The sequence below is a fragment of the Juglans regia genome, chromosome 14, assembly GCF_001411555.2.
Source record: "Juglans regia cultivar Chandler chromosome 14, Walnut 2.0, whole genome shotgun sequence".
Taxonomy (NCBI): Eukaryota; Viridiplantae; Streptophyta; class Magnoliopsida; order Fagales; family Juglandaceae; genus Juglans; species Juglans regia.
The window spans coordinates 3,588,901-3,614,987 of NC_049914.1; the positions used below are offsets into that span (position 1 = coordinate 3,588,901).

At 37.9% G+C, this 26,087-nt stretch overlaps 2 protein-coding genes across 3 annotated transcripts in view; one reads left to right on the top strand and one right to left on the bottom strand.

Moving 5' to 3' along the window:
* Positions 1-918: 918 nt before the first annotated feature.
* LOC109013969 (protein trichome birefringence-like 36) lies at positions 919-3,243 on the bottom strand. The gene is made up of 5 exons (XM_018996253.2): positions 2,809-3,243; positions 2,161-2,332; positions 1,846-2,027; positions 1,540-1,698; positions 919-1,450 (listed from the first exon to the last, which is right to left on the bottom strand). Exons 1-5 carry the CDS (start codon positions 3,138-3,140, stop codon positions 1,132-1,134), a joined length of 1,164 nt encoding a protein of 387 aa, XP_018851798.1. The 5' UTR covers positions 3,141-3,243; the 3' UTR covers positions 919-1,131.
* A 3,471-nt stretch (positions 3,244-6,714) lies between these two features.
* The window catches only part of LOC109007380 (proline-, glutamic acid- and leucine-rich protein 1), a 33,647-nt gene continuing 14,274 nt past the window's right edge, over positions 6,715-26,087 (top strand). The window contains exons 1-10 of one of the 2 annotated variants that reach the window (XM_018987037.2): positions 6,715-7,090; positions 8,074-8,190; positions 10,321-10,385; positions 17,694-17,799; positions 18,763-18,852; positions 21,895-21,954; positions 22,067-22,196; positions 22,272-22,465; positions 22,663-22,847; positions 23,146-23,273. In XM_018987037.2, coding sequence (XP_018842582.1) covers positions 6,821-7,090; positions 8,074-8,190; positions 10,321-10,385; positions 17,694-17,799; positions 18,763-18,852; positions 21,895-21,954; positions 22,067-22,196; positions 22,272-22,465; positions 22,663-22,847; positions 23,146-23,273 — 1,345 coding nt within the window. In that variant the 5' untranslated portion in view covers positions 6,715-6,820. The remainder of the gene's footprint in view (positions 7,091-8,073; positions 8,191-10,320; positions 10,386-17,693; positions 17,800-18,762; positions 18,853-21,894; positions 21,955-22,066; positions 22,197-22,271; positions 22,466-22,662; positions 22,848-23,145; positions 23,274-26,087) is intronic. The other variant, XM_018987038.2, reaches the window with a different exon arrangement.

Below are 26,087 nucleotides of genomic sequence, written 5' to 3' on the forward strand. Positions count from 1 at the left end.
GCAAGCTCTTTCAACTAGTTTCTAGCTTGACAATTCTATCACAAAAATATTGTAGAAAGCATCTGTTCAGGAGGCTGAATTTGGGGAACAAGATTTTGCATCCACCATGGGAAAAGGGAAAAAGATAGCCATGTCGTTATTAAAAGTATCATGCTTTCAAAATCTGTTTTACATTTGATACTTTTCACAGAAGAATTCCAGCAGATCTTTCAGTAATATTGCTAAGATCTTAGGCTTTAAGAGTGTTTGGGAAACTTCCGAGGGTGCGGTGCACGGGACCGGAGTTTACTTTGCAGGTGTGGGTCCGAAGGACCCTGCCTTGGAGAGGTTCTCCGACAAAAGAAGAAGAAGAAGAAGAAGAAGAAGAGTGTTTATGGGGGTAACTTGGATGGTCTTCAGAACATCGGCAGGGAATTTTCTCCCACAGTTGGAAAAAAAGGAAAAAGCACCACCAATTACCACCAGAGACCAGACATCATCATTTCAGACTTGGTCATGGCCTCTAAAAAGCTATGAAGAAAACCAGTTCTCCTGCCATGGCTTTCAAAGACAATTTGGAGCATGTGCACGTTCCAATTCATAACTAACCATCATTCTCGCGTGCACTGTGTTAGGTAGCCGGCATCTAAGAGATGTATACAGCAACCATTGCAAAAAGTGAATGCCAAAGAATATGATTGCAAAATGGCCTACTATTAATACATATTTCCCCCTTTTCTGGCAAACTTAGGTAGCTGGTACCCTATGCTCCAAAATATCCTCTTTCAAGCCTTTTTTATTTGAAAGAATAAGCCTTGAAAAAGTTTTATTTAAAACATCTATATTTTCTTTGTTTATTTTTATATATTACTGCATAAAAGTTTGCGACATTCTTAAAGACTAACTTTTAGTATTTCTAAAATAAAACACATTGTTCAATTTTGGAAATTAGTGTCATTTTTCAGACAAATAGAGCATTATTAGAGTTTTCTTCAAACTGGGTTGGAGGAAGTTCCTCCATCACACGGATTAACACACTGTCATAAAAGATTATGAGACACAATCCTATGAGTAACCATCACAGGCTCAGAGATTACAAAACAAACCCAAGTTATGCAGATCAGTGATTCTAACGACTTTACCTAACTTTTCTTACAAAGCTCTTTGTTTGAGCAAGGCATTCAACATCTCATTCCAGATATCAGGCACCCCAGGGAGGCACCAATGGCTGCAGTCAGAGCCTGAGGAAAAGTCCCTTGGACGCTGCTTCTCTTCTTGGGTCATTGCCCTTCTGTACACAGAAGGATGCCCGTCCCTCCGAAGAGCTGACATAGTAGTAACATCTTGCAGATATACTGGAAATCTCATCCTTCTCAACACCCCTTGTAACACTAGCAATTGTTCAGGAACATGCTGGTGGCTAAAGAAAGCTAGAGGCTGCTTTTGATTATAGCATTTCCATCCATTTTCTCTGCCAAAAAAAAGGACATCTCTGCTCAAATTTACTTTCAAGATAAAGAAAGAAAATCAAGTATATTTGGAGTATAATTTTCATTGTACCTGTTATGTCTAGGTGACATACTCCGGAAAATGACTTGGGTTTTGTGAGGGTCTAGATTTAGATCGACCCATTTAGCCCATGTTGTGAGTCCTTTCTCGTATGCAACCATTGGATTCATGCTTTTAAATAGATTATTTCTCTCCATGAAATAGTCCCACCTAAAATTATTAATTAATCTAATTTAGAATCATGAATTGAGATTTCTTATTTCCTCTTACAGCCTTACCAACACACATCAATGCAACACATGGACAAAGAATTTGATGAAGTAAGAAAAGGAAAGAATATTGCAAAACTTGTCTTACGAACTCCATTTATCGGAATGAGTCCACCAGTGAGCTGAATCAAAAACAAGAATATCAACGCCTCTCCAATACTTTGCATTCTCTTCAATCAAATCCAAATGCAAGATCCTCTTGTTTTCTGGCCCTTTTCTCAATTCCACTAGAAGTGGAGCCCAAGAAAACTCGATTGATATCTCAAAATCCTGTATGTGAAGATTTATACTACTTATGCTAATTTGAGGTAAAATTGAATAACTAATTAAGTTGAACCTTCTACAACAATGATGTATCATAGGCATAGATGTACTAACTCAAGAGGTTAATTAACATAATTACCATAGCATGGAAGGCCATGGTAGGACCATTGTAGATCACCCTCTTCCGAGCAGTTGGAATAACCCCTTGCACTAAACAGACAAGGGATTCCCATTGATTCCTCATTATAGAATCTCCTACCAGCATTATTCTTTTCTTTCTCATCCTTCCAAGAAAATCCAATGCATCAAACCTGTACCATGGAGGCAAAGCATTGGTATATATGTACTATATATTTTAGCAACACTCAGACATTGTCTAGAAATTTATATTCTTTCCATTCTTCTATTTGGCTCGAGGTAAAACATCTTAGCTAACTCTTGCTTGAGAAAAATATGATGCATGCCCTGAATTTTGAACTTACCGCACTAAAGGGTTCTATGAATTTTGATCACTTTTTATACAAGTGATTCCATAGAGTTTCGGCAGTGAATAATCTTTTTTGGGTAGTAGCAAATTAGATTGCTTTACTTTTCATGATGTAACATAGAAAGAAAATGCAAAATTGAGATGTCAACAATATAGACAGAATGCAAAATATTGTATGTGTTTTGCTTTTTGGCATTGGCATATATCACAAACCTTTTCCATATTCATTTACATCAGATAGTCATTTCTATGTCTTAAACCATGAGAACTAGCTAATACATTTTCTTTTTTTACATGTACCTTGGAATAGAGCAACCTTGGGGCTTCCACTTCCACTTCTCGTAGTCAGAATCCGGGCGTCCATTCTTTTGGCAAGTCACAGCAGCACTAAGATATGGACAGTTTGTGTCGTAGAGAGGATAGGATTGATCATAAACCCATTTACCAATAGAGAAGTCACATCTATTTCTAGAATCATGGTGGGTTTGCACCATGACCACTTCGTCATCTTCTTCATTGAGCCACGGCTCATCCTCTAGGTCAAGCTGCGATGAACATTCACCATGAAAGAAGCATAGCAAGATGTTGAGGAAGAAAAACAGGGAGAGGAGATGAAACTTTGGTTTGGCCATTAAAGCCAAGGAGAGGCCTGCGACGAAGTTTCCGAATGAAGAAGCATTTTAAGTTGGAACTTGGAAGGGCAATATGCTGACTAGAAGTGCTCGATCAAGGCATGACTTGCGCTGGGGTGGGCCTATGTATCATGTTCTTTTTACTCAATTGCCTTTGTTTCTAGTAATCGGTATCTCTATGTTCTTCCCTGCTAATGTGAAATACGGGAACAAAGTCTTGGGTAATTTTTTTTAAAAAAAGTGGACTCCATCATCAAAATTAAAAAGGGTTAAAGATTTCATCAATATAATCTTAATTTACACGCTCTAAAATTATAAATATCATTTTTCTTTCTACCAATATTAGTAAAGAGAAGTCATGAAAAAAAGGAAAAAAATAGAAAGAAAAATCCAAGCTTTAAATCCGATGGCAGGGGACCGAGCCCCAACCGAAAGTGTGTGAGGGGTTACACGAAGGTTCAAAAACTCTTTAGCCTGTACTCATGAGTATGGGGAAAATGTATGTTACGATTCGAATAGTAAATTGAGATAAGAAGAATTAAGACAAAAATTAAAAATTAAATAAAATATTATTTTTTAATATTATTATTATTTTAAGATTTCAAAAAGTTGAATTGTTTATTATATTTTGTATAAAAATTTAAAAAAATTATAATGATGAGAATAAATAATTTCACCATTCAAATGCAATGTTCTTTTTCTTCCATAACCTCAAATTGCAGTGCTTATCTTCATGTTGTCTACTCTAAATTTTAAGGGAATTATTATGCACAAGCAATTTGGCGCACTAAATCACGTACCAACACTCACACAGCTTTTTTATTACAAAAAAAATAAAAGAATACCTTACATTTAATATTGGTATGCGATTTGGCGAAAAATCGCTTGCAATAAGACTTTTTCAAATTCTAATCATCATATTTCATCTCTGTTATGTTGAGTTGATTTGAAAGAGAGGGAGAGTGGTTGGTTTGGGAGTTAAAATACAGACATTAATGATAGCAAAGAAGCTTTGAGGCCGAGAGTTACGGGGACTTTAGGCCATGACTTGATTTGTTCTTGCTTCTTTCAATGTCAATAAAGATTTTAAAGTAACCATCATGGAGACAAAGCCACCTGAAGACCCACCATGCATTGCATTACTATATCTTTCCCTCTTTTTAGGTCAAAAGTTTTACCTAACCGAGCTTTTATGTTAATGGAAATTTCTTCTAATGAATGATAATGGCAATGCTAAACCTTGCAATATCTTCAAAGATTTCAAGTTCTTACAATATCTTCAAAGATTTCAAGTAAGAGAACATTTATCTCTTTCACTTAAGAGTTCTTCTATATATATACAGTCATTTTTACGTATTTTTTATACACTCTATTGATGTGATTAGTCAAAATAATTATTTTATATTAAAAAAATGACACAGCCAATCATATCAATGGAGTGCGTAAAGAGTACGTAAAAATGACTGCATATAACATTTTTGTTCACTTAAATTCCTCAAATACGGTTTAAAGTTAAATGATTTTTTTTTCCGAAATTGACCACCCTCTTACACCCTTTGATACTAAGATACTGGATTTAATTTATCTTTATATGCATGATTGGTTCATAGCAAACTCAGTTGTTGCTTTTAGGTGTGGTTTGGATAGTGAGATGAGATGATATAGTTTTAAATGAAAGTTGAATAAAATATTATTAGAATGTTATTTTTAATATTATTATTATTTTAGAATTTAAAAATATTGAATTGTTTATTATATTTTGTATGAAAACTTAAAATTTTTTTAATAATAATATGAGATGAAATATTTTTACTATCTAAACGGAGCCTTAAAATTTGATTAGAATCAACAATCGCTTGTCATATAGACGATGTACGTGCGGGGATTCAAGAATCACATGCCAATATAACATATGAAAAGACAATATTGAGAAATTGATAGATATAATTAATGAGATCAAGTTCGCAAAACACGTGTGCCAACATCTACGTGATTTTTTGTTTTTAATTTTGCACATTGTCTAACACGAGGGTGTGGTGATATGAATGCTTGTGATGTAGCAAAGTATTTATTTATTTTTATAGGAAGTAAAGTATTAAGTTTTGAAAGAGAAATCAATCTATAATATAATGTCATAACCACTGTCTTATTTATATGATCGGACTTCCCACATTGGAAGGAATATTTTTATTAATTTTTCTTGAACTAGTTAATTAAGTGATTGATGTATTTATTTAGATTTCGAGGACGCACGACATTATATGTGGAATAAAAAATAAAAAATATTTTTATTATTTTAAAAAAAGCATGTAATTCACTCAAAAGTCAAATCGTCATCTTTTATGAACTCATGGAGTGTCCAATAAATAATATTGGTTGGTGATAAGAGTGTGGAGGGAGTTATTCCTTGAGTTGGATCAAATCCAAACATGGGAAACGGGTTGGGCCTCGGATATATTGAAGGGCCAAATCAAAGGAATGAGTAGATAGAAACATACGATAAAGAAGACAATCTAAAAACCACTAACCAGTAAACACATGAACTCGACGACCGGAAATATCACTACTCAGAAGTGACAAATATGGAGTCTTAAGAAAAAAGGAATGTCGCATTCAATGCAACTCAGGAATATCCAAGATAGTTCACACCGAGCATTAATAAAATTTAGAGAATAAGGCTCATCGCATTTAATGCAACCCATAGTTTAACTACACATGGCAAGCCTAAAGTGCTTTTATAGCTCTGCAAGTAGGCGGCATGAACAATCTTCTACAAGTAACACTCCACTATCGTGGAGACCAAATCGCCAAGTATAAATAAACACCACCTACAACAAACATGTTAACTTTCACACCCTTCTTCATCATTATTTTCTCTTCGTCTCTTACATCAAAACTAATTTAGACGTTAAAGGTACAACGGATCTTAAGGTCCCTCATTTTTTCTATTGTGCAGGTAACGATCCGAGCACTATTTGTGTAAAGTTGTCCAAGCCTGCGCAACACGACATCAACAAAGATGATTGTCATTAGTTTTATCAAATTCATCACTAAAATCTAGCTAAAATATATATTTTTCATAAATTCAAAACCATTCAAATTATAATCTCACATTAAATTATTCAAAATAATAATATAATATTATTTTTTAATAATAATATTTTTAATTTTTTTTTATATTTTATAAGTATACTAATTTTATGTTAATTAATAATTTAATTTTTATTTAAATTATTGTGAAAAATGTGGGTCTAATATTTTGAAATAAATATCATTTTTGAAAATGAAAAACGTGGAAAATGTTATGGAGCAGTTGGATATGATATTTTGGAATATAATATTTTGGAATATAATATTTTGAAATATAATATTACTTTTGAAGATAACGTTGCATCTCCAAATACGAAGAAAGCATTGGAAATACTGTAGCTCATATTTAAAATTTCCACTATTCCAATACAGCTCATTGATCTGATGCAGTGCCATTTGGCTATCGAATGCCACTGGCCAGTAGCAATCGCATCCAAATTTACAATACGACATCGTTTTTCCACTAATTTTTACAATAGGTCGCAAACTTAACAACGGCTACCAAATCTAGGGTTTAACGGAAAACCCCTTAAACCCTTCACACATATCCTCTCTTGGCATCGCTGAGCTCGAGCTTCAATTCGATTCCGATGGCGGCCTTCAATCACGTCAAGAACATGTACGATGTCTCCTTGAAGCCCCGCCTCCTTCGAACGCTTATCAAAGAGCATTTGCCCGACGAGGCACATCCGTTTCGGAACCCTGCTGGGCTCTCCACCGTCGTTTCGATGATAAAGACGCAAGGCCTCCTCTCCGAGTCCTCCTTCGGTGAATCTACGAATCAAAGGCAAATCGAGAACTGGAAATCCGCGGTCGATTCATGGGTCGAGCGCTTGGATTTGCTCGTCTCTCACGCTATGGTGTTCATCAATAAACTTCTATTTAAATTTTACGTTTATTTTACTTATTTTTTGAAAAGTGCTTATATTTATAGATATTAATTAAGTTTTTGTTTTTATGATTAATTGAAATGGGTTTTGTTTTTTTCCCCCTAAATGCTCAATTGGTGTAAGTGCTGTATTTGTACAAGGCTTAGAAAAATTGGTTGGATAATGTTCGTTTTGATTTCAAGCAAGTTGGGGACGATTTAAAAAGTAGCTTGCGTTTGTATTAACTTTTCAAATTGGGTATAAGAGAAACCGAAGGTCTCAGTGGTGGCATCCATTGGTTTTTTGGCTGGAATTATCTGACACTGTGACAGCAGTGCGGGCTCCAATTTTCTTTGATGTCCTACTTCTGGCGTGTGAAATGCATAGGAGGGATTCGATTGCGATGGGGGCATCCAACTGCACCCGGAATGATCTCTTTACCATGTTTAGGGTGGATGGGTTGTAGCTATTCCTCAAAAGCGTATATTCTCAAATGACATCCTAACATTTTCCATGTCCGCCATATTTGCTTGAAGTAGAGGAGATTATATATGAAAAATGGAATATGTGTGTTAATGTAAAAGAAAGTAAAATATATGTTAGAGATTCTAAGAACTTTCTGGGTGAAAGAAAGAATAGATGGATATAAATTGCATTAATGAATTTTGTCAAATTATTTGCAGTGCACTTGATGAATATATTAGGCTTCTACTAATGGTGGATTCTCAACCTTTTATCAATGCTGATAGGGCTAGATTTAGAGTTGAATGGAGGCCATGGGACCAATGTCGTTGAATGGAGCAATGCAAAAACTATGTTTTGGATGATAATTATTTTCTTTAAGTTACCATAGGAATAGTCCATACTATGTGAAATGGAAATGAAAGATGAATTCTGTATCTTTTTTCATTTTACCAAAAGGCTGTAAATCATCGTCAGATAAGTACTCATCGGATTGTATGATTCCTTTCTAGCCAGATAAATGCTGGGCAGGAATCTGCTTACTGGGTGTGACTTGTCAAGAATGCAGTTCTGATCGTTTCTTGGCATCATATGATGGTTGGTTCCACAAGCTTCTACCATTTATTCAGGTATACGAGCTTAGTTTTATCATGCACCATAATTGTCATATTAGTGTCTTGTGGTCATCCAAAGTTTCTGCTCTTATTTTTGTTTAGTGAAACAATTTTATCAAGAGTGTAGAGTGATGCAACCTGAGTGCATAGGAATTACAAGAGGACAAACACTACTAATAGAAGAGAAAAAGGAACAAATTGCAATGAATTTTAGAAACTAGAGTAGCTAGAGTTGCAACCATCCAAACATAAAGGGATTTGAACATAATGGCTTTGAACTCTATTATCAATCTCTTGTACTTATAAAAAAAAAAAAAAAATCAATCTCTTGTACTTTTCAAAGGTTCGAGCATTATGTTCCTGTCAAATACACCACATTAAACTTAAAGATATCATCCTTCAAACTTCTAATTTGCTTGACTTCCAAATGGGCTTCAGCAGATCCACTGGATGCCCCAAATTTTTTTTTGATAAGTAAGAAATTTATTAAAACCACTTAATTAGGCATAGCCCAAGTAAACAAGAGTCAAGAAGTATACAAGAGAAAAACACCTAATTACAAGCTAAAGCTGAAAACATAACAAAAATATTAAGGCTAATCCCATCCATTACAATAACCGAAGCCCAAAGCAACAAAGTATGAAAAAGAAGGCTCTAATCCCTTCCACCGAGCGTTCTTTATTATCAAAACAGCGCCCATTCCTCTAGTTCCAAATACACCACATGAGACAAAGAGGTGCCATCTTCCAAACAACAGCTATTTGACGATTTCCTTGAATCCCTCTCCAACATGCCAAAAGATTCACCACCCTCTTGGGCATCACCCAAGCAATGCCAAGCCTAGCGAAAACCTCATCCCACAAAGCCTTTGACACATCACAAAAAATGGAAGATGGATATCAGTACTCCTTGGCCACTTCATATCGAAGAAAAAGATGATCAATGCTTTCCTTGCTCTGCTTACATGCACAACACCAATCTGTCTTATGACCTGCCTATTTCTCAAATTATCCAAACATCAAAATCTTCCCTAAAGCTACCTTTCAAACAAAAATGATGCCTTCAAAGGAGCTCTATTTCTTCAAACACACTTTCAAGGAAACAAAGAGCGAACTTGAGGGTTGAACACGTGGTAAAAAGATTTGTTCTTGAATGTCCGTCGTTTGGAAGGGATCCAACAGATTTTTTCACACTACCTCCTCTCAACCCAACCTAATACAAACAACTAAAGAATGAAGAGATTAACTTCGCCTCTCAATCATGCGTTGATCTTATAAATGTAATATTCCAGCGTGTTATCGGAAATATGCGAATGTTCTGCTATCTAAGCATTCTATAGCTCTATATACTAAACAAAGCCAAGAAAGTTATCTCCAAGAGTTGATCCCCGCACCACTGTTCATACCAAACCTGACCTTCGACTCATCACCTGTCAAATCTACCAAATCTAAAAACAAAAAATAACAAAACGTTTCTTCTTGGACAAAGTTCTAGGAAATTCGTGTTACCATTTTGCTTCTATTTTGTATGCATACACTTTCTTTTTTCATATGACATATATGGTATGGAAATGAGCTTCTACCCACCTGTTGAGATTGGTAATCTGAAATATGTGGTTTAGAAAACAAGAAAAAAATGCTAAATAAATCTATAGTCTTTTATAGAGTAATAAATTATGAGAAAACCTACCCGTGGGTAGCCCAAGTGGTAATGGCGAACTTGTGTGCGTGAGCCCCATGTCACAGGTTCGATTCCGCTTGGGATCAAATTGCGATTTAAGTGGGAGGCCATGGCGGTGAGTTGTTGTGCTAGTTTCCTCAAGGGTTTAGGTTCCATGTGTGGGTCGGCTCTGCCATGGGATGGTCCCCCCCATCATAAAAAAAAAAATTATGAGAAATTTGCAATTGAAGATTGTAGTTTGTCTTTTAAATTGCTGAAATTTTGTTTGTATTTCAATGCTTAAAGTTTTTTTTTTTGATCGGTAATCAATGTATTTTATTCACAAGAGTAGGCAAAGCCCAAGTATACAGAGAGTATACATGAGAAATACCTAACTAGAGTTTACAACAATGCTTAAAGTTAAAAGTTCATAAAATTTCTAAAATTTCTATATTAATATGTTACTATATCTTTTGTTTTAAGCAGTCACCAGCAGATTCTCATTTTGTGAAGGTGGCTTCTTGTGCCTCGCTGTCAGATATGTTCACAAGGTTAGGTCTCCCTTTTTTTCCCAGCATAGAATCATAATAAAAATATATTTTATGTCTTGAGCTACTTATAAAAAAAAAATATTTTATATGTCTTGAGCTGTGACTGTCGTACAATGTACTTTGGAGTTGCATGGAATTGGTGGATTGTGTATACATTCAGATCCTTGTAAGGAGTTTTTTACATGATGGTGGACACTGAATCTTTAAGAGTTTTTTTTATAAGTCCAAGAAATTTTATTGATACTAAAATAGGATTAGCCCAAGTACACAGGAAGTATACAAGAGAATATACCTAATTAAGAGCTATAAGGAGTTTTTTATATGATGGTGCAACCTTAGAACATAGGAAGTATAAAAGAGAAACACCCAAGCAGAAAAAATATTAGCATCTAACTTCAAGATACTCAAAATCTCCCACAATGAAGGCGGCTAGTAACTGAGGTCCAATCATAGGGAAACTTGCTGGAATAGAAACTATTGCTTTAACATCGGTAGTTCATACCACTCAAGATTCCAAATTTCACCTCTACGATGTCTTCCAAGATGCCCCTTTCAACATGCTAACAAATAAACAATTGTTTCACGAATAAGTGATGAAACTTCAAACAAGCCAAACATGAATGAAATTCATATGGTATTGATTTTGAATTCAATCTTGCTAAGCTGTCCATGTGGGAGTGCATCTAATTTACAATTTTTTGGAGCTTGAGTTTTTCAAAACTCTTGATGAGGTTTGTAAGTCTTCTAAATAGGATGTTAGAATTATGGGAACACCCTTAACAGGTTTTCTAATGAGAATGTGAGTGCGTGGTCGTATTGATGGGTCAATTTGAGTGTGTTTAATTTGGAAATATTACTCGCCCTTCTTAGATTTCAAATAGAAGGTAATGGCTTATGGGGCTCCCCTCTGGGTTATTGGTTGTCTTTTTTTTTTTATAAGTAAGAAGTTTTATTAATCCACGTAAAAAAGCAATGCCCAAGTACAAAGGAAGTGTACAAGAAAAAGCCTAGTTACAAACTACACGCTACGGAAAGTAGCATAAAAGTCATTAAAATTCCTCTCATATAATACAATAGAAGAAGCCCAAAGCAACAAAGTGTGATAGAAAAATGCCCTAAAACTATACGGAGAGCGTTCCCTATTTTCAAAACATCGACCATTTCTTTCAATCCATGTGCACCACATTAAACATAGAGGCACCATCTTCCAAACAACTGCAATGTGGCGGTGGCCCCTAATCCCTCTCCAACATGACAATAAATCTAAGACCCTCTTGGGCATAACCCATGCAATACCAAGCCTAGTGAAGATGTCGTCCCATAAAGCCTTGACTACTTCGTAGTGGAGAAGTAGATGATCTACTGATTCGCTGTTGTGTTTGCACATAAAGCACCAGTCGCTTAAGTAGAGGCCTCGCCTTTTCAATTTATCAATAGTCAATATCTTCCCATGGGATGCCAACCAGCCAAAAAAAGGCAACTTTAAGGGGTGCATTGCTCCTCCAAATGCTCTTCCAAGGAAAGGTATTGGTGGGATGAACCGTCAAAAACTTGTAATAAAAGCGGACTAAAAATTTCTTGTTCTCGGTGTGTGTCCATATTAGTCCGTTTTCCCTACATGCTTGTACTTTCAATGCGTATAAAACATTATAGAAATCAACAATGTCGTTCACCTCCCAGTCCTGTACAGCTCTAGAAAAACTCACGGACCAATGAAGAGAATTAGCGGAAATGCTCATATTATCAGCCATAGAAGCATCATTGTCTGACGCAATCCTATAAAGTGAGGGTAAAGCATTTTCCAAGGCCACATCGCCACACCAAATATCATGCCGAAATTTGATTCGCGTGCCCTTCCCACCTCAAATTTGAAATTACCGAGTAAGGGTAGGTTTGAGGGGTGAGATGAGAATTTTGTTTTTTGTTTTGAAGTTTAAAATATTAAGTTTTAATATTATTATTGTTTTGAGATTTGAAAAATGTGTATTGAGATTTGAAAAAGTTGAATTGTTTATTATATTTTGTATGGGGATTTGAAAAAGGTGTAATGATGAGATGAGATGAGATGAGAATTTTGTGTTTTGTTTGATGTCCCAAACCTGCCCTAAGTCTTCCCATCCATTTCGAATGAATTTCCAAACACCCACCCCGTAGGCCCCTCTTACTGCATTAGAGCACCAATCTCCCTAAATGCTCCCGTATTTAGTATTGATGATGCTTCTCCAAAGAGCGTCCCCTTTCCAAGTAGAGCCTTGTTGAAGATTCTCAATTTTCTAATCCCCAAACCACCGCAAGACAAAGGGGTGCAAATTTTATCCCATTTAATCAAATGGAATTTTTTCTCATCTTCTAGCCCTCTCCACAAGAAGTCACAGAAGATCTTCTCCAGTCGATTGGCCACCCCTGCAGGCAGAGGGAATAAAGATAAAAAGTATGTTGGAAGATTAGAAAGTGTGCTCTTAATAAGCATGATTCGACCGCCTTTAGACAAGTAAATTCTCTTCCAACCCACCAGTTTACATTCAATTTTCTCAACAATCCCATCCCACATTGCCTTAGATTTGTGAGGAGCCCCCAAAGGAAGTCCCAGATACTTCATAGGCAAGAATGACACCTTGCAGCCCAAGATGGCAACTACTTCGCTTAGATTATTAACCAAGCCAACTGGAACTAGCTCGGACTTTGATAAGTTCACTTTGAGGCCTGAGACAGCTTCAAAACACAGGAGGGCTTTCAAGGAGTGAATCTAATCGGGGTCTGAGTCACAAAAAATCAACGTATCATCGGCGAAAAGGAGATGAGCGATTGATATGCTTTCATGCAAGGAACTACCCACCGAGAAGCCCGAGATGAAATCCCTATCCACCACCCCCTCCAACATTCTACTCAATACATCCATCACTATAATGAATAACAAAGGAGATAAAGGGTCCCCTTGTCTCAAACCCCTAGAGCTGCGAAAGAAACCTTCGGGGGTACCATTGATCAAAGTGGAGAAACTAACGGTTGCGATGCAATATTTTATCCACTGACACCATCTTTCCCCGAAACTGTGCCTGCCAAGAATGTACAACAAGAAATCCCAATTGACATGATCAAATGCTTTCTCCATATCCAATTTACACAAGAGACCTGAGTTGCCACTTCTAACTCTAGACTCCAAGCATTCATTAACAATAAGAACAGAGTAAAAATTTGTCTTCCTTTAACAAATGCACTTTGTGACTTCGAGATGATCTTCCCCATAACTTCACTTAGTCATTTCGCAAGAACTTTTGAGATGATCTTATAGACCCAACTCACCAAAACTTATGGGCCGGAAATAGTGCACCTCCACCGACCTTGCCCTTTTCAAGATAAGGGCGATGAAGGTGGCATTTAGACTTCTCTCAAATTTCGTAAAAGAGTGAAATTCGAGAAAAACTTTCATGAGATCCTCCTTGATAATGTTCCAACAAGTTTGGAAGAAAGCCATTGTGTAGCCATCGGGACCTGGCACTTTATCTTTGGCCATCCCGTTAAGAACACTAAGCACCTCATCCTCCTCAAAGGACCTCTCCAACCAAGCTGCACTTGCTTGATCAATTGAATCAAAATCTAGTCCGTTTACTTTGGGTCTCCATTGATATTGCTCTGTTAAAAGCTTGTCATAAAAGTGAACAATGTGATTTTTTATCTCAACGCTATCCGTCAAAACCCTGTCTTCCAAATGTAGGACCTCAATGGCATTGTTTCTATGATGGGAATTAGCAACTCTATGGAAACCTTTGTGCACCTATCCTCTTCCTTCAATCAAAGGGCCCGAGATTTTTGTCTCCAAGAGATTTCCTCCATAAGGCTATTTTTTCCAGCTCAACAACTACTACCATTTTCCTTGCTTTATCATCCTTCGAAAGAGTCCCCCCCATTTCTTTAACATCAAATTGCTGTAGCTCTTGAGAGAGAGTAAGTCGCTGGTCATTAATATTTCCAAAGACTTCCAAATTCCATTTCCTTAGATCATTTTTCAAAACTTTTAGCTTCCCAGCCAAAATAAAGCTAGGGGTGCCCGTGAGTTGATAGGAGTTCCACCATGATCTGACTTTCTCCGAGAATCCATCAACCTTTAACCGCATATTCTCGAATTTAAAATATCTCCGTCCCCTGTGAAGACCCCCACAATCTAATTAGAGGGAGAAGTGATCGGAGCAAAGTCTGGAAAGCCTTTTTTGTCAAAGGTTGGGGAAGTGGACCTCCCAAGAGGAAGAGACAATGAACCTACCTAGACCAATCCCTCCTGTTAGACCAAGTGAAATCTCCCTCTGCCAGAGGTAGGTCAACCAGTTCTATCTAAAAAATGAGTGCTGAAAAATCAGCCATGGCTGAGCCCATGTTGGAATCCTTTGATCTTTCACTCGGAAACCGAGTGACGTTGAAATCGCCTCCAATACACCACAAGATGTCCCACCAACTACACAAACCAGCTATTTCATCCCAAAGAAGTTGTCTTTTGTTGTCAAGATTTGGCCCGTAAACACCTGAGAACCTCCAAACGAAACCATCTTCTACATTTGAGAAAGAGCAAGCTACCGAAAATGCGCCAACAAAATCCTCCACCAAATTGACTAGTCTCTTATCCCACAACACTAATATGCCCCCTGAAGCACCCTTAGAGACAAGGTTGGTCCATCCCACGTAAGGACAATTCCACAAGCTTCTTATTAAGTGCCTGTCGATATACTTCAACTTAGTCTCTTGCAAACAGATCACATCTGGCTTCCATTCCCGTAATAAGTTCTTTATTCTAAGGCGCTTGCTTGGATCATTCAAGCCCCGAATATTCCATGAAAGGATCTTGGGCTTCATGGAACATCGAGGTTCACCCTATCATTGTGTCTTCCCCTACTCCCACTTCCTTCTCTTGCATCATAGTTAATGGAGCAAGCAAGCCTCTTGAGCTCTCTATCGTTTTTAGCGGCAGATTTAGCAAGATGTGGCTGTCCTGCTTCTATGGCAATGATGAGGGCTTTAAACTGATCCTTATAACCTTCGCATGAAATCTTAAGGCAATGTCGAAGAACATCTACCTTTTGTAATACCCAATCAGGTTGTAAGCCATCCCCTAAAGGCACTGGTGACAATGAGCATAGAGGACTAGGTATGTCTCCAGGATCCCCCAGATCCATGTCAACTCCAAACTCCTTGCAAACTAGCTGTAGATCAGAACCGTGTGAAGACTCATCATCTGAGAGAGTCCTTTCAATCGATGACTCATCACCCCCTTCTTCCACAGTGCACAGAACCATTGAAGGGGTCTCCAAAACATCGGAAGAAGAAGGCAATCCTTGAGCCCTAATGAGAACATCTGAGAGTTTAGAGGGACCAAAAGGGTGCAAGGGAATGTCTGAGCCCACGACCCAAGGCAGCCCAGTGGAGGTCGAAGCCTCCATGCAGATTTTCCTCCCAACTGAGGTCGGGGGCGAGCCCAAAATATTAGCTTGAGGCCTGGATGAGGCCATTGGCACTGTCTGGGACACAGGCGAGCACGACGACTCTTTCTGTGTCGCCGACGAGCTCGAAGTGGTTCTCACAGTTGTCGGGGGTGAGTCCATTCTGTTAACCAAAGGCTTGGGTGAGGCCATCGACACTTTTTGAGCCATAGACGAGCTTGAAGGCTCGTTCTGTGTCGCCGGCAAGGTCCCCGAGGCCAGGGTGCAAATGGCGACACCAGCCTACACCTTCTGCCTCAGGGAGCTTTGCTTCTCTGTCGCCGTATGTTCGCCGGTGACTGTCGGTGGGTTCTGTGCCGCCGGTGAGGCAGCTAGGTCAACCGCCAGAGGGGAGGAGCCTTTACGGCCCAGACTCTGGGACTCACAGGCTCGAGAGAGCCCCTTGGCTCTCTAGGAAGAGTCGGGCCTACTGGGCCTGGTGGGCTCAGGTTGGAGGCCCACAGACTCACTTACTTCCCTTAGCACAGATTGTGGGCACACGGGCACCCTCAAGCCCTGGCCCAGATTAGAAACTCCCTCTTCCTTTCCCACCTCCATTACCAAACTATGTCCTGCATCCACTTTATTCATCAACATTGAAACTTCCTCAAATACACCAGACAACTGTGCTCTGACAACTCACAAAATACCTTCCACTGCCCCCAATTTTGTACACTCAACAGAGGACGTCCCACTACCCTTGCAATGAGAATCACCTGCAACACAGATCTCCTTGCCCCTCGACACCATGGCAGAGTTGCCTCCTGCCAGAGAGGTTGCTGGTGACCTCAAAACGGAAGCAAAAGAGACACAATTTGAGGGAGAAGGTTTCTCTGTAACTACACCACCCTAACATAGGCTAGCCATTTTCTTGACATTGTAAGAAAAACCTTCCCATCCACATCCCTTCTCACCTTCAAGAACAATAAAAAAAACCCCTCCTCCTGCCATTCCAAAACTCCTCCAAGCGCAAAAAGCAACCCCTACTGTTTTTGTGGCGTTGGAGTATGAGAAATCCATTGCCCACCCACAACTTTCTGAAAAACTCTTGGCACCGACGTGAAGCAAGAGCTTCCTCTACCATCCTTGCCAATCATGAAGCTGACGTCCCATTAATGAAGAGAAACAAGACCATTCTTCTGCTCCTCTCCGTAATACGAAAGCTATTAGCAGCCACCTTCATGAAGCTGAAGGTTTTAGACTCTACCGTAAAGCTTCCATCAACATCCATATTAAAACAGCAGTGGGAAAAGGGAGAAAAGAAACTAAAAGAAGAAAAAGAAGAAGAAGAAGAAAGGGTGAAAGAACAGAGAATCAACTCCGGCGAGAAGCGCCGGAGAAAGGATTACATGCATGCATGAGAGGAGAAAGAAAGGTGTGCGGAGGGAAAATATTTAAAATGTAAATATCTCATGCCACATAATTATCTGTTGTCTAACTTCTATTGCGCAATAATTTTCGGAGAATGCTGGCATATAACTGATGCATGGCCCCTATATTGGTTTATATAATTATATTCCAAGAAATTGTTTGTTCCAAACTGTAACTTTGTTCTTGATGCGAGTCTGCTATGCTTATAGCCTGTAGCTGTTAGTGATCAATAGCGGAGCTAAAAATGTTATTTTTTAGGACCCTTTGTACTTGGGCTCATGCTGTGGACTTTAATGGCATGGAATTTCATGAGTTTCTAGTTTCTAATGTTCCCACCTAGTTAGGATGGGAGCAGTAGAACTTTTCTTTGTAATTGACACTTTTTGGATGAATATATACTTATTTTACTTATCAAAAAAAAATATTGTGAGTTTCATAACTTGTTTTGCCTTTTTTTCCCCGGGGTTAGATTGGGTGGATTTCCAAGTCAAAAGAAGGATGGGACTTCCCATGTTGTGAAACTCATTCAACCAGTTTTGAAGCTGCTAAATTATGATAGCTCAGAGGCTATATGGGTAAGTAGCATTCGTTTAAAAATTGCTTCAGGCCTCAGGCTTTCCTGGGAAAATCCATGCATTCACACTTTTCCTTTTCTTTTAAATTTGTCAATGAAACAATTTCCTCTGACAATTGAATCAAGCTCTTTTATTGTCATTTAACACTATCTTTTTATCTCATCGTGTCATGATTTTTGTTACATTCAACACTGGAAGTGAAATTAGATTTGATAGAATCGTTAAATAATTGGCTAGGAGGGGTATTGTGTGCTTGAAGCCTTTTTGTCCTGGTGTTTTCTGAGTATCAAATGCATATCAGTAATATTGCCAGATATTTGATGAGTCCATTGGATGTCGCTACCATCTATATAGATGGATAACATAAAGGTTGATGCTATCTTGTGTTTGAAACCAGTTAGGGTCCAACTTAGCGGTTAAAGGGCGAGCTTGGGTTGAGTTGTAGGCTCAGACATTCTAGGTTCGATTCTGCATTGAGAGCTTCTGTAAGTTACTTGATACACGGTTCTGGGGGTTGGGTTGTTTATCCGGATTTAATATCCAAGGATGGGTTCGAAGGACTTTGTCTTGGTGAGGTTCCATATCATATAAAAAATGTGTTTGAGCTTATGTATAGTCTCTCTCTCTCTCTCTCACACACACACACACATTCGTGCGCGCGCGCGTACGTGCATGCACACGTATGCATGTGGGTGTGGGCCCACACTCCCCACATATGTATGCGCCGTGGTAAACTTTACAGCAAAAGCCTCTTTTTAAAATTAGTTGGGATCAGAGATGCGTTTTCTACTTCAAGATCCTTACTTTCTGCATATGTGAATAAATTATTTCTTTAAACTTAGTTTACCAGGTTGCATGAAGATATGATCTTTGTCTGTCATTGATGTTCCCATCATAACATGTCATATGACCTAGTTTTCTGTGTTCAAGTTTCATTTATCATCTCCATACCGGTGCATGCAGGAAGGAGCAGTTCAGTTAATATGCACTGCTATAACTTACTTTCCATCTTCCATACATCGTCATTATGAGAGTGCAAGTCATTATGACAGTGTAAGTCTTTTTTTCTTTTTCTTTTTTACTTATAAAAAAAAGTCTTTCTTTTTCTAAATAAAATCTTCAATTACATAAAAAAAATATTGTAAAGGCTGCATCCCAATACATACCAAGTTTTTTAATTTGCCCTTTTTAGTGGAACCTAGATAATGTAATTTGGATAGTCTGATATAGATTGAATTACTGACACCATATTCTAAAAGTACTTTGCAACTCCTTTATCTTTTAAATGAAAGAAAAGCAAGGTTCATATCTGTTATAGTTTCCGTTTCAGACTCGGTGTTGTACAATCTAAAACATAATTAAAGCAGTAGCACCTCATATTAGAATCATATACTTCTGACTGTAGATAATTGGCAATTCAATAATGGTTGCCTGGACATATGTCCTATATAATGTCATTTTTTTTTATAATTAATAAGAGTTTTATTACCATAAATAGGAAATACAAGAGGAAATACCTTCGTACAGCAACTAAAAAGAAAGAAAAAACTAGAAAAACTCTAACACTTATCACTATTCATTACAAAAGCCTTAGCCCATAGACATAGTGTTTCAAGGAAAAATTCCCTAATTTCTTCCATTGATCGTCCTCTGTCTTCAAAACATCTCCCATTCCTTTCTAGCCATAGACACCACATCAAACACGAAGGAATCATTTCCCAAATGGCTGCAATAGGTAGACACCGCCCAACATACTTCCAGCAAGCTAGTAAATTCGCCACATGCTTTGGCATCACCCAAGAAATACCCATCCTTCCAAAAATGACATTCCACAAACTTTTAGCCTTCTCACAATGGAGAAACAAGTGATTAACTGATTCGCCATCTTTCTTGCACATAGAACACCAATCAACAATACAAAGACCACTCTTTCTTAGATTTTCTGTAGTCAGAATTTTATCATGAGACACAAGCCAACAGAAGAAAGCTACCTTATTTACTTATCAAAAAAAGAAAGCTACCTTATTTGGCACTTTAACTTTCCAAATACTTTTCCAGGGGTAATCACTTACACCTTGGCAGGTTAAAGCATTATAATAGGAGTACTGAGAATCTGAAATTTCTCTCATGAATCCACAACAAACTGTCTACACTTCCTTGGACAATCTTAAACTCATATAATCTGCTGATAAAATATGAAATTACAGTGACTTCCCAATCATTTACATTTCTCACGAAGTCAACAGTCCATTGAGTGCTATTATTCAAAAGAGAGAGAGAATCAGCCACAGTTGCATCTTGCTGCCTTGCAATCTGAAAAAGAGAAGGAAATTCATTCCTGAGAGTTAACTCTCCACACCAATAATCATGCCAAAAGTGAATTCTTGATCCATCCCCCCCCTCAAATTTGACATGTTTAACAAACTCCCCCCAACCCATTCGAACAGACTTCCATAATCCCATCCCATAAGCACCTTTTACTTCATTTGAACACCAACTACCCCACATACCCCCTTATTTAACATCTATCACATTTTTCCATAAAGCATCTCTTTCTAAATGATATCTCCATAACCATTTCCCACAAAGAGCTTTATTAAAAAGCCTCAAGTTACGCACACCCAGACCACCATTTGAAATCGGTTGACATACCTTATCCCAATTCCTAGATATCTTTTCAATTTTCATAGAAACCCCAGCCAGTAAAGGAAAGAGAGAAAGGAAATATGTTGGAAGATTGCACAGCATACTCTTGATTAAAGTGATTCTACCCCCTTTAGAAAAATATAATTTTTTCCAGCTGGCTATTCTCCTCTCAATCTTCTCAATCACTCCTTTCCAAATCGAAACAGATTTATGCGAGTCACCCAGGGGAAGACCAAGATATGACATTGGCAGCGACGATATTTTACACCCCAAAATAGTGGCCAGATCAGAAATATTTGACACTGAGCCCACCGGAACTATTTCAGACTTGGTTAAGTTAATTCTCAACCCCGACACAGCTTCAAAACATAGCAAAAGAGCTCTTAAAGACCGAAGTTGTTCTTGATTGGCTTCACTGAAAATTAATGTGTCATCGGCGAAAAGAAGATGAGAAACAATCACACTACTCTGAGAATCACGGCCCACTTCAAAACCAGACAAAAAGCTACCTCCCACCACCGCCTCAATCATTCTACTCAATGCATCCATGACAAGAATAGGAAAGGAGATATTGGATCTCCTTGGTGTAGAGATACAATGCTTTATCCACTTACACCACCTCTCACCGAAACCATAACGACCAAGTAGATACAATAAAAACTCCCAACAAACATGATCAAAAGCCTTTTCCATATCCAATTTAACCAAAACTCCAGATTCTCGCCCATTTTAATTCTGTGATCCAAACATTCGTTAGCCGTTAAAATGAATCTAGTATTTGTCCTCCTCTCACAAAAGCATTTTGTGACTTCAAGATAATTCTTCCCATTATTGCACTCATTCGATTGGTCAGCACCTTAGATATAATCTTGTAGACCCCATTAACCAAACTAATTGGCCTGAAATCCCGCATAGTTACTGCCCCCACCTTTTTAGGAATCAAAGCTATAAAAGTAGCATTGATACTTTTCTCGAATTTCATAAAAGCATGAAATTCCAGACATACCTTCATAATGTCTTCTTTCACTTGTTCCAACATGCTTGGAAAAAAGCCATAGAAAACCCGTCCGGACCCGGAGCCTTGTCTTTAGCCATTCCTTTGACGACATCTAGCACTTCATTTTCTTCAAAAACTCTCTCCATCCATGCTGCACTTTCTGGATCGATTGCTTCAAAAGACAATCTGTCTAGCTTTGGTCTCCACGAATATTCTTCCTTGAACAACTTCTCATAAAAATTGACAGCATGATCCTTGATGGCCTCTTGATCCGAAAGCAATGTCATAAATTTAGTGACATGGTGGAGATAAACCTTATTTTATCAGCTTTCATTGTCGTTTATGTGTTAAAAGCCTAACAATTTTCCTTTTTACTGGACTTCTAGCCCTTTACAAAACCCTTAGATTTGACTTGTTGATTCATTCATGGTGAGTACTAAATACTTTTGCAGACGGAAGCTGCAATTGCTTCAAAACTTTTGTCAGGAAAATGCAGTGCTGATATGCTGAAGGTAACATGGTTGTTTTTGCTTTGTATGATCTGTATCTTTCACATGACTTAACAAGAAAACTATTGGTTGTATGCAAACTTGGTTCTGAATCTATTTGGTGTTCAACAATCAGAAGCTTGCTCATTGCCTAGCATTATTGCCAAAATCAAGAGGAGATGAAGATAGCTGGTCCTTAATGATGCAGAAGATCTTATTATTGATTAATGCCCATCTGAATGATACCTTCCAAGGTCTAGAAGAAGGTAAGTTTGAATGCAATCTTGGTTGTGCTGTTTCTAGTTTTAAGGATTGTAAGTGATAAGTTGCAGATGTTGCAGAAACTACACGTAATGAAGCTGGGAGATTATTGGTTCCACCAGGAAAAGAACCCCCACCCCCCTTAGGGGGTCATACGTCGCCAGGAGAAGTCTCAGACAATCCCACAAGGAGGTCTGAGAGATTATTAATCTCCAGTGTCTCTACACTGATGCTCTGCTGTTGTACAATGCTCACAAGTTCGTACCCTGTGCAGGTTATGATTAGCTCTTTTAAGATGCTTTCATGAAAAATAGGAATGCATCTCTTATAAAAAAAAAAGAAAAAGAAAAATAGGAATGCATCTAGTCGGCATACTTCTTTAATGTTTAAGGGTATCGACCTGTTTCGTTAGATGATCTTAAAACTGCAGATGCTGGATTTTTAAGACATATAGTATATTTTGGCTAGCAGGTAAATGTCCCCATTCAATCGTTATTAGTCCTTGTCAAGAGAGTGCTGATGGTGGATGGATCATTGCCACATGCCTTATTGCCCTTCATGACTTCCATGCAGCAAGAGCTCATTTGTTCAGAACTTCCAGTTTTGCACTCATATAGTTTAGAGCTGCTCAGTGCTGTCATAAAGGGTACACGAAGGTAAACCGGAGTTTTTTATACATGTATAGAGAAATGCTTGGGATGCAATCTTAGCACATAGGAAGTAGACAAGAGAAACAGCAATTCAAAAACTCTGAAAAGCTAGAATAAAAGCACAGTATCATGAGCTACTATCCATGTATAAAGCGTGTTGAGGACAATCTTTCTCAGCTTTACCGCTGAAGCTTGATTCTTGCTAGAAAAAGTTCTAATCATAATTTAAAAAGGTTCTACTAACGTCTCAACATTCTTTATGTAGATGCTCACTTTCTGCCTATATAACTATTTTCATTTGCAGTCAGCTATTACCACATGCTGCTTCAATTGTGCGTCTGATTACATCATATTTTAAAAGATGTGCATTGCCTGAATTACGCATAAAGGTCTACTCAATAACAAGGATATTGCTGATCTCCATGGGTGTTGGTATGTATATTGTTGAATAATCTCTCTCTCTCTCTGTGTTTATATGACCAAGCTTCACTGTTTTCATGTCACCAGAGGAGTGCCAGTGTTTTGAAAATATTCTTCTTGATCATTGAGTTTAAAAATTTCATCTGTTATATGACCTTTAATTATCCTAGAAAAAGCGTTTCATCTGTTATATGACCTTTAATTATCCCAGAAAAAGCGAAATAAGTCCCTTATCTTTCTTCATTCTTAATGAGTGCTCTTGTTGCAGAACTGCACAATGGAAAGACAATGTATTTTCTGAGAAGCTGTTATGTACACAGCTGCAAATCTCTATTTTTCTGAACTATAAAACTGTTCAGGTGGTGTTAGGTTTTAATGAGTCGGAATGTAATACTTGAAGTATATTGGAGATATAGATTATTTGAAACACTTTAACTTCTTGCACCCTCACATCTACATCTACTTATAATAAGCATGTACACACAACCAAGCTTGAATTCTGTTATCTTTGCTGAGAATGCCGTTACTTCTAGCCTTGTAACGGCAGGGATGCATGTTAAAATTTACCTGAACTCAAAAATAATCCTATATGATTTGAAGTAAAAGAAAAAAAAAATTAAAATAACATTTAATGCTAACTTAGAGCCTTGAGGCTCCAGAAAAGGTAACATAACATTCAATGGCATACCTTGGGGAAGCTAGAAGCAAAGCAAACCCAACATTCATGTGAGCTGGTATCAACACTTCATAGATACTTTGACTAGCTTACAAATAGCACGCCTTCCTTTGTCCACAAATTATTAGTTCAAGCTGAATACCTTTCTTACCTGAAACTTGCATTGAAGCCTTCAAATTGTTAAAAACAAGAAAATTTTCATGGTTGCTAATTTTAGATCTCAGCTAATCAACACCAGCAAGCTTGTAACTATTCTGCTTATTCAGCACTACCAGATGATTTGCTGTAAATTTGAGGAAAGATAGATAAGTATTTGAGCTGTGCTACGGATCAGCCATTGGCTGATCCGTAGCACACCTTAGCTGGCATTACTCTTTTTTTTTTTCCTTCTTCTTCTAAATGCAGACCAGTTCTCTCTCTCTCATCACTACATCTCTCTCTCTCATCACTACATCTCTCTCTCTCATCAAGCTATCTCACTCATCAAATCTCTCTCTCTCTCTCATCAGCTCTCTCTCTCTCTCTCTCTCTCTCTCTCTCTCTCTCTCTCTCTCTCTCTCCTTCCTCTGCTCTCTCTCTCTCATCAAGCTCTCTCTCTCTCTCTCTCTCTCTCTCCTTCCTCAGCTCTCTCTCCTCAAGTGGGAGGGCATTGGGGGGGGGGTGTATCTGCTAGCTTTTGATTTTGGTCTTCGTCGAGAGGGAGGGAATGAGGGAACGAGAGGGACCGGTTTATTGAACCGGGCTGCCACGTAACGTGTGGGAAGTGTCTGTTGGTAGACCGGTGGATGCAAAGAATTTTTCTAAGTATTTTGTGTCTAATGTGGTGTTTGTGGAATAAACATAATACCTGGAACTTTGAAAATTGCAAAAGACAGTGGATGAGCTTAGATCCATTATGCTAAGAACTCTTTACATCTGAGGTTTTCTTCGAATGGTCCTGGCTTTCTCAATTATATTGAGGTTTTATCTTTTTGTTTCCCCTATTCTTCCTAGTTGGGTGCTCTCTCTTGTATACACCCTATATGCTTGGGTTGTGCCCCTTGACACTTTGAATAGAATTGGCTTCCATATAAAAAGAGTATTTTAGGCTAGCTTAAGCATGAAATGTTTCTGTTGATTCATCAAATTGAAGGTGGCTCAAAGATCTAGGCATGGTATGACAAAAATATTGGCTTCTCAATAACCTGGTCACTTCTATAATGTGACTGTGTTTATTAACAATATTTTGGATGTTAAAAAATAGTTAACTTCGATGTTGTATTTATTTGTTTTGGTAGTTTGGTCCTGTTTTTTTATTTTTAGTGTAGTTTTTGGGAAGAAGAATAATCATTCTTATTATTTTCCAACAGAAACGTTTACAATATAAATAGAAGAGGAAGGCCACCAAATCAGGAGGGCCACCTAATAAGGAAATCAAATCAGCAAATTCCTAGGCTATAAAACAGGAAACAGAAATATCTAAAATCTGAAATAACTATTTCAGATTTTATCTAAAATAGAACTTCCTAATTTATCTCCTAGAAATCTGACATATTTAAAACAAAGTTTCCTAACTTATTTCCTAGAAATCTTTCCCAAATTATTTCCTAGAAATCCGACACCCCCCCTCAAGTTGGAGCGTAGATATCTATCATGCCCAACTTGTTTACAAAGAACTCAAAAACAGGTCTGAAAAGGCCTTTGGTGAAGATATCAGCTATTTGTTGAGTAGTAGGAACAAAAGGCATACAAACAGCGCCACTATCAATCTTCTCCTTTATGAAGTGTCTGTCAATCTCTACATGCTTAGTGCGATCGTGTTGTACTGGATTTTGAGCAATACTTATGGCAGCTTTGTTGTCACAATACAACTTCATTGGCATGTCCACTGCCATCCTTAGTTCTTCAAGAATTCTCTTTTTTTTTTTTTTGATAAGTAGTTCTTCAAGAATTCTCTTTAGCCATAGCATCTCACAAACTCCGTTAGCCATAGCCCTATATTCTGCCTCAGCACTGCTCCTTGCAACCACATTCTGTTTCTTGCTTCGCCATGTGACCATATTTCCCCATACATAAGTACAGTATCCTGACGTGGATCTCCTGTCAATAACTGAGCCTGCCCAATCTGCATCAGTGTATGCCTCTATGTACTGTTGTGTGGTCTTTTGGAA